The sequence below is a fragment of the Aphelocoma coerulescens genome, chromosome 6 (genome assembly GCF_041296385.1).
Source record: "Aphelocoma coerulescens isolate FSJ_1873_10779 chromosome 6, UR_Acoe_1.0, whole genome shotgun sequence".
In the NCBI taxonomy this organism is placed as follows: Eukaryota; Metazoa; Chordata; class Aves; order Passeriformes; family Corvidae; genus Aphelocoma; species Aphelocoma coerulescens.
Window position 1 is genome coordinate 23,282,534 of NC_091020.1, and position 13,865 is coordinate 23,296,398.

The following is a 13,865-nucleotide window of genomic DNA, read 5'->3' on the forward strand; positions in this document are numbered from 1 at the left end:
CTGTTTTTCTTGATCCTATCTGCCCTTCAGTCTCCTTTTTCCTGTCTCTCTGCTTCTTCCTTCAGTATTCTTTCTGTGTTTTTTCCATCCATGGTTTATGTCAAACTGAAGTCTTTCATGATGCTCAGTGAGTAGCAGCACTGTTACAGATTCTGTTGCCAATGCACGTTTCTGTGCTTTTCCTGTTCTCTTGCATTTGAGATCCTTACCCCCTGGGACAGAAGCTTTCCACCACTCTGGCTTGGTACAATACCTGTTACAGTGGGACCTGCTTTTACTGTCTAATAATATGATTAATGTAGCTAGTACAAATAAATAATCCATTTGCACTTCAAGGTTTCTAAATCAGGGTGATTTCTCCTGTAATCATTCTCTTCTTCATGAAGAGTTAAATGAATGCAGTAAATATGCAATAAATGTAAAGATACATAAATGCAAGTGTCCTAGGTCGTTCATCCTGAGAAATGTGCACATTCATATGTGTCTCTACATGCTTCTAGCATCATGGTGTGTAGGTAGCTTGAAGAGCTGCATGAAGAAGTGATGTGAGTTGTGTTTTTTGGAGACCATTGGTATGGCTCGTGTATTTATTGGGAAATCAAGATCTCTCCCCAGGAGACTGAGGAATAAAGAATGTGGAGATGGCTTGTGATCTGCCTTAGAGCACTAAGCATTAACTTCAAGACAAGACACTGAGAGCCAGGTTTTTAATTGCTGAGCCTTCTACTTATTCAGCATCCTTCCTTTGTCCTGTGACAGTCTCCTTGTCAGTTCACTGCTGAACTGTGGATCTGTCAAAGGAGGATGAGAAGGATGTTCCTTCACTTCAGGATGTTCCTGAAGTGACATCTCTCAGTCCCTGGAGAATTGTGTCCCACGAGTGCTGTGAAATTTGTATGATAAATGGCAGCCAGCCCCACTGAGGGACTTGGCAGTGTGGAAACATGTAAGTGCCTGTACTATGGAAGGCTGTGTGGGAACTGCAGCATTTTGTCTTTCAGTTGATACTTCACCATTTCCTTGCTTTACAAATGTGTTGAAGATGTCCATGCTTCATGAATACCAAATGCAAGGGTTTTCTTTTTTATCCCCCATGATCAGTATGAGGATCTCAGTAGAATACATCATCACAAATCTTTTGTAAGTGCTTTAACTGCTCCCTTCCCCCTCCCCAAAGCTACTGGCTAGTATGGCAGTAATTGAGGCAATCATAGTGTAAAAATAAATTATTGCCAAGGATCAGCTATTACGTGAACTAATGGTGGCAGAACCACTGGTCTCTTGTCCATAACAGGGCGGCTGTTTCAAAGCTCTGGTTTCCCGTTGTCTCCAGGATCAAATGCCTGTGAAGAGGCATCTCTGCAAAGTGAATTCCAGCTGTTAATCAGTGACTATCCCAGGAGGCCAGTTGCTAAAAACATGCCCCAGGGACAAGATATATTTTGAGAGATGGAAGAACAGCAAAAGTCTGGGATGGATAGCAATGGAATTTCTCATAGCAGATGAGTGAGAAGGAGCTGCACCATGTGCAAAGCCTGGCCCTGGGGGGGCATGTTGGACAGTAAGAACTTGGCTACACAGAGCCAGGCTTGAATCCAAGCTCTTCATGCTTCTTTACCCCAGGCTGCCTGCGAGTTCAGGGAAACAGCTCTGCAGATGGTCAGGTTGGGGAGGAATTCTTCATAGTTAAATTAAACAGCTGGACTTCATCTAGTCACTGAGGAGTTGTCCATTCACCTTTGAAGAAATGAGGAAGGAGACTTGAATTCTTTCCCTTCCTTGATGTCTACGGATTCTTACTGCAGTGGCAGCTGGTTGCTGGTTTTGCCTTCACTGGGTGAATCCCAGCTGTGATTGCAGGTGCCGCACCACTAGCTCAGATCCAAGCAAAGACTTGTGAGCAGGCGGCCCATGTTGAAGTGCTTCACAGCAGTGGGTACAAATGAATGCTAAATCTGTTCCCTGGTAAATGTTGGAACCATGTGAGTGCACTGAACCCGTCTGAGCTGCCAAACCTTCTGTCAAGCCAGAAGTTAAGTTGTTGTAAGTCTGTGTTCTATTTTCTTTCAATAACTTGTAGTGTGTCCTGTAGGAGTATAAATATGACTCCAACCAGGCATGAAACATGCGGCTTGAAAGCCAGAGTGTTGGGGAGGCTGGGTAATGGACAGTGTGATTGTGACTCACAGGAGCTGCTTCTCTGGTCACACTGAAGTGGGAAGAGCCTGGGCATGTCTCTACCTGCCTGTGTCTTTCTCCAGAGGGGAGGGGGTTACGGGAAGCCTGGTAGAGGCAGTGCTGAATTTGTTTTCTGGATGTAACTGTCAAGGCTGGTGAGAAGGCAGAAGTCCCCCTGTGCCAAGTGTGTACAGATGCTGTAGGAGCAGCTGCAGGAGAGACTGGCCTTGTGTGCTGACTGGCACCTGGTGTGCTGGTGAGGTGTGGCTGGCAGTGTTGTAGTGAGTGTAGCACAGCAAGGAGGGTGAGGAAGATGATTCTATCGCTCTCCTCTGCTCTCATGAGACCCCCACCTGGGGTGCAGTGTCCATCTCTGGTGTCCTCAGCACAGGAAAGATGTGGACATGTTGGAGGCAGTGCAGGGGAGGCCATGAAAGTGTTAAGAGGGACAAACCCTTTTGTGACATGCTGAGAGAGCTGGAGAAGAGAAGGCTGTGGGTAGACCTTATCGTGGCATTTCAGCACTTAAAGGGGACTTAAAAGAAGGCTGAGGAAAAACTTTTTAACAGAACTTGTTGCAACAGGACAAGGAATAATGCTTTTAACTAGGAAAGTTGATGTAGATTATATATGAGAAATAAGTTTTAAACAATGGGGGTGGTGAGGCATTGGAACAGGTTGCTCAGAGAGGTGGTGGATGACCCATCCCTCGAGACATTCAAGATCAGGTTGGATCGGGATCTGAGCAACCTGGTCTTGTTGAAGATGTGTCTGCTCATTGCAGGGGAGTGGTACTAGGTGAGCTCTAAAGGTCTCCCCACAACTGAAACAATTCTGTGAACCTATGAATTGCAGATTCTGTTTGGGTTGGGGTTTTTTTGGGTTGGTTTTTTTTTTCCCCCCTTCTACTCTCCACACCTTCCACACTGTTTATCTGTGCATTTAAAGAAGTAAGGATGCTTCTAGGCAGGTTTTTGTCCACTGGCTCTGGTTGGCACCACTGAATATCACGTATCCTAGACTGAGGCACAAGCTCTTAGCTGTGATGAGGTCTGGAGAAAGCAGCTGAAAGTTCTTCTGCAGAGGGAGGTGTGGGGAGGAGGGAACCTATTAGAGTGAATTTTTGTGCTGATGAGTATGAAAGTGGAAGCCCTGACTGCTGCACTGTAATCTGGCTGAGCAAGTGTTCTCCAGGCACAGTTAGAACTCATCTGTGCCTAGCGCTGACATGGCCTGTTCCCATGATGAATACTTACCTCAGCAGTGGGTCTCTTGAGTAATATCCCAACTAGAGCAGTTGGAAACTCTATCCCAGGGAGTCTTTTACTGTCCTGCCATTTATCTTCTCAGCAGCACCTGACAAGCAGAGGGAAGGCTGAGAAAATATTCCAGCTGCAGTTCGGTGGGTTTTTTTCCCCAATTGCTATTTTACTTTCAGTTTTAGATTTCTCACATCTGCTTCTAGGTCTACCTAGAAGGGAAAGGTAGTGGTGCAGATTGGTGCAGGTGGTGAGAGAAATGAGGCAGAGGAGCAGGAGTGACCAGTATTCACTGCTGTGTTTGGGACACTGACATAAGTTATCTGTAATGATCTAAACTGGGGATGAGGACTGAAGTTATTATGGTAAGAATTCAAAATGTAGTGGTTGTAGTGATGGATGACTACAACTAAGAGCTACAACATTTTTAAATTGAGTGAAAATCCAAAGCACTAAATCATCAGCTTCATCATATCAGGCAACAAAGTTCCACAGAGCAAAATGTCAGGTGACACTGATTTTGGAAGGGATGAGGAGCTGCAGTTCCTGAGCAGCATGGGGCAGTGATAGCCAGATTTGCTGTCTCTCTGCTGGAACACAGAGCAGTTTGCAGCCTGTTCCCAGCAATTCCCCCTGCCAGAGCAGCAAGCACAGTCCAGTATCTGCTGGGGCAAATGCAGCCATGTGTAGGACAGTACCTGTGCTTGCTATTTCCAGCAAGCTCGTGTCAGGATCTGCATTGGCCTCAGCAGGGAGCGTGCCTTCAGCAAAGCAAACAGTACCATGTGGTGAGGGAGGACTTTCTTGCAGGACTGCCTCCATGTGTACCTGCTCAGACTGGCATGGAATTTCTGCTGCATCTGTAAGTTGTTCCTGAGACCTCTGAAAATTTCCCTCCTTTGTTTCAGAGCCATCATCAATCACTTCAACCCGAAGATAGAGTCTTATGCTGCAGTGAATCACATATCACAGCTCTCTGAGGATCAGGTAAGCCACGCATGCCATGGCCTTTTGTCATGTTGACCTCTGGAATATGGGTGTTCAGGAGTACCTTGTGCTCACTGGGACTGATGATGTGGCAGCAGTAAGAGAGATGCAAGTGGGACTCTCGTGTTCCTTGTTCAGATGCGTGTGAGAGAAAGAAAAGCAAGAATTGCTGTAGCAAATTTTACTGTCACATACAGCCATTTCAGCCAAATGTAGAAAGACAGGTACGATCAAGGAAAATATGCAGCATTGTCAGCAAGTGTGTTTGGAGACTCTGAGGATGCCGGCATTTAGAGTGGGACAAGAAGTTTCTGGCAGCAAACTTACTTATTAGGGAACTCTTGAGCACAGTTTGATTTTTTTTCTTTTGGTGATATTGGGGACCCAGAACTCTGGCAACAGTTGGTAGAAATTTTTTAGGGTAATTGAATTCAGTTGGGTTAGATTTTAAAAAGTAGAAGTTTTTAATAAAGAGGGTGATTGGGTTAGGTTTCCCTTCCTTAATTTGGCCTGGTTTGCTTGCTTCATGTTCTGCTTGTACTGCATAAATTTGTAAATGTGGCTTTTTGAAAATAGGCTACTGTGAGTGGTCTCAGGAATGGAAGAGATGGCCTATTTCCCAAAATAAAATATTGGAATTATACATTAATCACTCTTGGAGAGATAAATGACTCTGCAGGAGTATGTGGTGGACAAAATGCAGAGCTGCCATGCAAGCTTGGGGAATCATCCTAGACACAGCTGCATCAACAGCTCTGGACCTTCTGGAGAAGAAATTGTTTATGCAGTCTGGGATGGACCTTGGGTCTGTCCTAGGTAACCTAAATTACCTTGGGTTACCCCTTCCACTGGATGGGATTCCATACTTGTGCTTGCTATAAGGTCCTGACTGTATCCTGCTCTGCAATTCATTTCTCTTTCTGTCCAGGATATTTTTACTATTTCTTGATTATACCCTTTCGTGTTTCCCACTAACCTTTTCATTTATTAACGTACTTGATCTGTAATATGTAACACCCCAAAGACTTGGGATGAATGCTGTACTGATGCAGTGGGGGGGAAAAAGGTGGCCCCTACTGCTTTTATTCTCTTCTTGGTATAGTTAGATAGAAGAACATTGGTTTTAATTTACTCGATTTTCCTTATTGTTCTGCCTCTGAGAGTCACTGTATCTGCAGCTATGCTTTGTGATGGTTCATGTTATCAATCCTCATTCATTGATGATACACTGATTACATCAACCCAGGCCTCCGAAAAAGAAAAGCTTTGATAGCCCAATTTAAAACTGGAGGCTTGGATAGAGGGGAATTTTGCATAGTCTTTGAGTTAGTCTGAGAAAGGAAATGAGCTTTTCACTGTCAGCTCTGTATAGTATTCATCCCCCAGCAGTTCAGGGAGGTCAGGTTAAATCCTTTCTTCCTTGTGTGTTATTCTTTAAATAAAATCCCTAGCAGCAGGCAGATAATGAAATCAGTGCTGATGCATGAAGCATTTTGAGGAAGATGATTAGGAAGTTGAGAGACAGACAGATTTCTCTTTTTTCTTTTCTCCCTTCGTGCTTTCTCTCAACATAGGGAGAACATCAAACAAAATAAAGCAATAATAGCCCCAGATGAACTGCAGAGAAATAAGGGAGATGTCACTGTGGTGAGGGAGTGTGTGGTCTCAGGGTGTTTAATCAGCACTCTGCAATTTGCTGCACAAGGAGGAGAGGGATGGAGACTTCTTGCCTCCACTTTCAGTTATGCCAGTGAGCTCAGGTCTGTGTGTTGGACTGTGGTTTCCCCTCTGTCAGTAGCTGTAAGTACATGAGAGGTACTGGTAGTTGGCCCAGATCAAGCCCAGGGTCTGGCTTTTGTGGGCTAACAGAATTTGCTGCTTTCATTGTGTGAGCTGTTCAGCATGTGTGTGGGAAGGGGAGGGATCAAGCTTGCCTTTTGGCTGCTGCAGTCTCTTTCCTTTTTTGTTTTTCCTTCCAGCTGTATCTTTTAAATTGTGCATTCACTTAATTACCTATTTCTTCTCTCCTTAAATATTTTCTACACAGCATCCACCATCCTTTATAGCCCTGTCTTTTGAAGTGTAGCACACTGAAATATTTAATGCTGACATTTAGCTTGTGTGTCCACACACAGATACTACATTTGGGACCGGTCATTTTCTCCTTTGAGTTACTCCAGTTGTTTCAGGAGAGTGGTATTTCTTTACTATAAACATTTGTTTTTACAGTTTCAAGGATTCAACTTTTCTTTTAATGAAAATTTCCTTCTCAGACACCAGTCTTTGACCAGATTCTCATATGGCTGCTTACACTCCTCTGTGGTATCTGAGAACCTCCTGTTAATCAGGCAGGCATAGCTTTGACATAGCTTTGTCTGAAGGGGAATTTCCAGCTGCTCTGATTTGTTTCAAATTTACTGGAAGCTAAGTTGTGACACCTGTTTGTGTATTAGATTATTTTTTTTTATTTATTTCTTCTTATATTTTAATAGCCTTAAAAGTAGCTAAGTAATCAGCTGAAAGAGATTTTGCTCTATCTTCTTCTTTTCCTAATCCTATTGGAGCTTTTATTACCTTGTTAATCACTAATGTCCATTTATTACTATTCTGTCATTTCAGTGCTTTCTCCTTTTTTATTTACAAGCATTAATTTTAACAATATTAAATGCTGGGGGAATTTGAAAATGGTGGGCATGGGATTGTTTTAAGCATAGACTGTTAATGCCACTGTATGTTCTCAGCCCTGGAGATTTCCAGGAGCCATAGTCTGAATATACAGGTTTCTGGTCTAAGCAGGTGTACTTGTAAGACTTCATGGTACTGCTTTGCTGACTGTCATGGGGTTTATCCTGTGTTAAGGGGTTTATCCAATGTTCTGATCAGAAATACTGGGAAGAGACCTTTTCCATCCCATGTTCTCTCCAGCAAAGAGTGGGAGATTCCCAGGGGCAAGCAAACGATGAGCCATTTCAGTCTATAAACACCATGGGATCCTCAGTGCTTTTCTGCAAAGCATTTCCTTGCCAAGGCAAGCTCAGAATCCGTCCTAGTCGTTAGCTGTTTTGACCTTGCTGTAGTTCCTCACTATGAAGCAGGGAATATCTTAGCCAGTTATTGGCATCTTTCCTCACTTGCTAATTTGTTAAACCTGACTTCAGTGTTAATTTGTTGTTTTGTGGTATTCTCTTTCTCAACACATTTGGCTCCTCCCTGCACATCCTTTAAGAGATGCTGCACAGTCAGAAAGATGGGATTGGCCATTAACTGCCAATGTAATTTTAGCTCCTCCATGCAAGTGATTATTCCCATGTCTTCAAAGAGGTTTTGGTACATTCTTGAGTCAAAGGGCAAAATAGCCTTTTATGAAGTGAATTCATAAGCTTATCTGTGCTTTCCAGATGATTGGACTGCCTTGTACTTAATATGTTGGAGGCAGTAGACTTTCTCGGTGCCATATCTGATCTGAGAAACTCCCAAAATATTTTCTAGCATAAGCAGTTGCAGAGAACAGGGTCAAGGCAGTGAGGAAACAGCAACACAAGAGTTGCTCCGGAAGAGTAAATGCAGACAAACAGAAAGGATGAAAACACAGCATGAACGGTCTAGGTGGGGTCTCACTTCAGCCTTTTCTGGATGTGAAAGAGCAGCTGTTTGTAGGGAGGCAGCTCTCTGCCTGATAGCAATGTAGTACAGCTTTAAAGAGAAGCTAAAGTGAGAGGAATTCAGTAGTTTTGGTTGAATCTTCTGTGAGCAGGAATGCGTTGTGGTGCCTTGCATGCCAATCAAGTCCTGTGCCAGTTAGAAAATTGCTCACTAAGGTCTTGTTTTCTCTTTGGCACCTTTTCTCTCCACGATTTCCTCTCTAAGGGTCTTAAAATTGAGATGGCAGACATTCAGGACTGATAATGCTTGTTAGTCAGGAACAGCTCTGTGCTTTTTTTAATAGAAGCCCCCTTCTCAGCCACAGTGGGGACATTATGCCACCTCCAAAATGGAGGTAAAGTTCAGTGTGAGAGACTGCTGGGAGCACCTGTTTTATGTCTGGTAATTGCAGATGGAAAGTGCTGGGAACCAGAACAGATTGTGGTGGAAAAACAGGACAACTCTATTGCTTCTGAAATTGTGACAAATGAGTGTAATACTTGGGTTGTTTCATACTGTAGTACCTTTGTAACTGAGGTAGAACCATAGCATTGTTTTAGGTTGGAAAAGACCTTTAAGATCATCTCATCCAACCACTAACCCAGCACTGCCAGTAGCTGCAATCCAGTTTGGTCAGGCCATCTCACAAAGCCATTTCCCTTTCACTGAGGTCATAGCTCAGCTATTGAGTGCTCCTCCTTGCCAACCCAATCCACATGGGCTTCTGTTACCTGGTAAGGCTTTGAGGGACTAACCTGCAGTACTGCTCAAGGAGATTCCACAAGCAACTTGCACAGAAAGACACAAAAGGGTGTAGCTGGTTTTAGGTGCCCTAAAATGCTTTAATTCCAAGCCATTGATGTCAGGGTTTATTCAGCTTGTTCTGGTTTCCATAACTAGTAGCAAAACCACTGGCAGATACCAAATGCTTTGTCTTTTTTTAGCACTGCTGGCAGTGTGTTAAAAGCCTCTTGGCAATGTCTGCATTTGATATTTTTTAAATGCTGAGTACTGTCAGTGCTAGGTACTACCACAGTAAATCCCCCTAATCTCTTACATTAATATAACGAGTCGTGAGGGCTTGAGAAATACTTTATAATGGTGCTTCACTTCTGAAATGCAGTGAGCTTTGGGGTAGAAAGTCTCAAGCCTACCAGTGTTGTGTTGCACACAGTAGTGGGAACGTGAAACTCCAGCTAAGGAGGGATCACCAAGGCAAGGCCTTAATTTAAAGTCATCATGTCTTTGCAAATGAGGCAGGGATGTTGGCTTTCATGGTCTCATTACAGACACCTACTCATGACTAATGGCTTGAAACAGATTTTATCGTTTAAATAGAAAGAGCAAAGCTGCACTGGGTGAAATTGGAAAGGATCTATATAAAAAGTCTTCTGGAATTGGCAAATTGCTGGTTTGCTTAGCTGATGGGAGTTTTCTCTGGTTTAGCTATCTTCCTTTTTTTTTTCCTTTTTGTTTTCTGGTTTATCAGAGAAATATCCCTGCCATTTACTAACATCTCAGACTGTTTTATGCAGTGTGCCAGACTGAATGAGTCTGAACAGGCTCCAAGGTCTGATCAGCTTTGCAGCAAGGAGATTTGAAGCTGGAGGTGAGCTTTGGAGCAGTGACTTTGTGCTGTGTAGTGCCTTTTATTAACATGCAGAATGCAGTAAACTGTGCATCAGTGGAGGAGGGGGGACAACAGTGGTAGGCCATTAGAGAGACAAAAGAAGGACTTTGATTTTTAAAACAGCTGCTACTGGAGAGATGCATCCCCATTCCAATAAGAAATGGGAGAAAGCCTTCCATTCCCTTCCTTCAGGCTCAACACAAAGGTGCCCCAGCATCCTGCCTCTTACTGTTGGTGGTACTTTTAGCTGCTCTGTGCCTCAGAGGCAGCATGACCCCCAAACACCACCCCTGGAGCAGAGCAGTCTTTGCACCCTTTGTGCACTGCAGATGCTGAAGCATGTCTTGCTTTCCACCACTTTTGTGAGCTGCCCTCTTGGCACATAAGGGACTGCCTTGAAGTACAAACTAGTAACAAAGTAAGTTCATTAAACTTCAAAGCAAGGCTTGCCTTCAGTTCTTATGGCTGTTTTCACATCCTTGCCTGGCTTTGCCACTGCCACTGATCAGGGCCCAAAGACTGCAGTAGTACAGGTGACCATTAAATGCTGGGGACTTAGCTTGGAAGAGATGTCTTGGGGAGCTGCTACTCACTTCTGGCTGCCACTGAGTAAAGTCTCCTGGAGCTAGGTAAGTTTCTGTGCTGAGGCTACAGAAGCTACACTCAGTGATGTGAGTTACGAGCCCAACCTGATTCACAGCTGGGAGTGTGCTGAGCAAGAACCATAGGTTTAACTTTGTAATAAGCTCCCAGTCCACATTGTGGAGACAGGCTGATGTTGCTCTAGTTCCAGTGCTTGTCCTCTTCACCAGTGAGTTTGCTTCACAAAACACTTTACAGATGCTTGGTAGATTCGCTTTGTATGTGCTTCTTTTGCACGTATTTGCTTTTTATTGCTTTTAAACCCAGAAAAGGGGCTGTGGGATAGCTAGAGGAAGGGGCTGCCGGGTGGGGTCTGAACTCCTTCCTGCTGTTGCTGTGCTGCTTTGAGCAAACCTTGAGCCTTGTGTCCTCCTGAGTGAGGAAAGCCGGTGGGGAGCCCTTGGGGAGCCAGGCAGCATTTGAAGTGCTGTGTGGTCTGCCAGGGAAGGCTGCTGTGGAAGCACAGAGCAATGTTACGGATTCCCATCATTGTTAAGTGCCTGTATAGGGCAGGGAAAGCTCCACAGAGGATTGCAGTAGAATGATCAAAACAGTCTGCATTTATAAAGATTAAATTACAACTCTGCACATCTGTGATTAAAGCAGAAGCTGTCAGCGTCTGGCTTGTGTGAATGCACAGTTCAATTTGCATTTTGTAAAACTTCAGGTTGAGAAGGCTTTTTAATCCCTTGTGAAACAGGAACAATAGGTGTTGGCTGTTGCCATAATGCATATAGATACCATGCAGACTTCTTTGGTCATCCTCTGTAAAGCTGGATTTATAGCACTATGATTTGTTGCTCTAGTCCCGAGCTCCACCCTAAGCTTCCTTACACTCGGTTGTCCCTCTGCTCGGGAGTCCTAAAAGCAGAGAGGCTGCAGCCTGCTATGCCAGCTACAGACAGCAGTGCGCTGTGAGCAACCACTCCTGGAGTCACATTTTCCTCTCACAAAAGGGGACAGACTGCAGTGACTGCCAGCCCTGCTCATTCTGGGGCTTCTTTAGGGTAAAACTCTTGCCTTTAAGGACTGCTACTCTTCCTTCTCTCTGGTAGTATCCTGCTGTTACAGATGATGTTTTTCTGCCATCCTTTTCTGGATCCTTTAGCTGAAGCTGCAGCTGTTTCCCAAAAGTGACAAATTGGGTCATCGCTCTGATTTCAAAGTGGGAAACAAATGGAGCTTTGTGGTCTCCATCCCTCTCAGAGCAGGAGAGTAAATGCTGCTGAGCCAAAAGGTGCCACATCTGAACAGAGCTCCACTCAGCTGGAAGATCAGGTTTTTTTGGCTCTCTGACACTTGACATTTGGATGTTAAGACAATATGTAGAAATTTATTGTCCAGTGTAAGGACCTCAAAGGCAAACCTTTTAATAGCGGAGAGGATGGCATCCCTGATGTGTATCACTCTTCCTGGCTTCATGGGAGGTCTGAGGCAGGCAGTGGGATTGCTCAGGAAACCAAGATGTGCCACTCAAAAGACAGCAAGCTGGGGGAATGGATGTCCAGAGGGATGGAACTGGGAAAGGCGGTTCATCAGCCAAGTGCCAGAGGCTATAAATCAATTCTACTGCCTTAGTCAGAGGGCCCTTGGATTCCCCCATGGCTCAGTTAAGGCACAAATAAGCTCCTGGGGAGCTAAGTATTGCTGGCAGCACATGCTGTTTGAGCAGCAGCATCTGCCTCATAGCCGGCAGGGGTGTAGGCCTGCAGAAGGATTAATTCATAGCCCTGTGTTTGCTTTCACCTGAGCACCTGTTTGGAGGAGTTCCTCTTTCACTTCTTCTGATCTGTGGATTTACGTTCTCCACTAATAACTGCTTCACAGCAAGAATTTCTAAGAGGAAAAGTGTATTCTGGCCTCCCAGACAAGAAACTGATAAATTGTTGTGGAGCATTGTCTGACAGTAGATAGGATTTCTGGAATAAGCTGATACGACCCAGCAAGCATCACTTGTATCAATGTTAACTGGTGTGTCACAGTTGTATCAATGTTAGTTTAAACTAGCAAGCTTTTCTCTTCTGTGAAAACAGGTCATAGCTACAATGACCTCTGGCAGTAAGATGGATAAGTATGGAAAATATGCTGTTATAATCTCAACAATTGGAGAAGGCGGTAATTTGCAGACTGTCACCTAATAACATTGTTTCCAGTGGCTCCTGCCATGTGTTTTAGCCTCTGAGTTGGAAACTTTGCCACTAATTGTCACTGTGTGTAGAACCCCGCTAATGAAATGTTGTGCTGAAGGCTTATTTGTGCACAAACCCTATCGTGGTTTCCCAAGTGTATTTCCTTCATCAGCTGCAATTCAGCAGACTGCATTTGTTTTTGAGTTGGATGTAAAATCACACAGAGGATGCTGTTGAAATCATACTCTAGGGTTTCCTGACTACTCAGAAAATGCTGGGTTTGGGTCCCCTGTGAAAGCTGTAGAAGTTCTTCTGAGTGCTTCTCCCACTTGTGATGGCATGAATGAGCTTCTGTCTCTGAGACAGTGACAGCTACTTGCAGGGACAGACAAGGCATCATTATAGCAATGAGATTTAGTGTCAGGGAGCTGACATGACATGGCTAGCTAACTCTTCTAGGGGTGCTTTGGCTTTAGGAAGGTCTGCAATACCTTTTTTTAGAGCCAACTGAGCTGCCCTGGAGCCCCCTGAGCATGTTTAACACAATGGAAAGCTGGAAATAATAGTACTGTGAGAATACTATGAGAATCTGGGCACTGCTCACAACTTCCCTCTGGTTATATTTCTTCAGCATATTGTGAACCAAACTATTGCTCTTCCTGCAAGTAAGGCACCAGTCTTTTCACTTAGGTAATGCATTGTACTTGGCAGCCTTCTCCTAGTTCAGTGACAATGAATGTTCCAAACCCAGGACGAGTCCATCCATATGTGAATCTGGAGGTCACACAGAGTCCTGAGATGTCTCTCATTCTGCCAGCAGTTCTCTTTCCAAGTGTTTAAAGGAAGAGTGTGCTTAGCTGGCTAATTAATGGCTGAGTCTCCCTTTCCAGTTCTCTTCTGCACTAGAAATATACCCCTCCCCAAACCTAGATACCAGCCTCTGCTCAGCTATGTCATGTTGGTGGTTTGCTGGAGTCAGGCATCTGTCCAGCTTGAGAGAAACATTAGCTGTCCCTGTCACCCCAAGGTTTATCTGTCATTTTATACAACAACTTATAACACAGAACATGGATCTAGATGGAGCTTCATGTGACTGTATCAGCAGGTATTTTTGTCCCTTTCATTTCTTAAAAAGGTAGTTGTGAACTTCAGCGTAGAGTTCTTATGGCTGTGTTTTGTTTGCAGCAAGTGGTCTCTTTGTTGAACATCTTGAAACACTAGAACAGGGACAATCTTCCTGCTGATGAAAACAGAAATGTGGATTTGTTAGGGAGCTGAGGTAGGCATGCTGGAACTTAGACTTTCTGATTGTCTGGTTTAAATTTTTTGCATCTAGGCTGCTTTGCTGGGAGTTTTCTACCCTGTTGTTAATGTTCCTGAAAACTAGTGACTTGATGG

General features: G+C 44.2%; 1 protein-coding gene across 4 annotated transcripts in view; it reads left to right on the forward strand.

Moving 5' to 3' along the window:
• ARMH3 (armadillo like helical domain containing 3) overlaps positions 1–13,865 on the forward strand; it is a 124,201-nt gene that overhangs the window by 85,789 nt on the left and 24,547 nt on the right. For all 4 annotated transcript variants that reach the window (XM_069019858.1, XM_069019860.1, XM_069019861.1 and 1 more), the window contains exon 24: positions 4,346–4,424. In XM_069019858.1, coding sequence (XP_068875959.1) covers positions 4,346–4,424 — 79 coding nt within the window. The remainder of the gene's footprint in view (positions 1–4,345; positions 4,425–13,865) is intronic.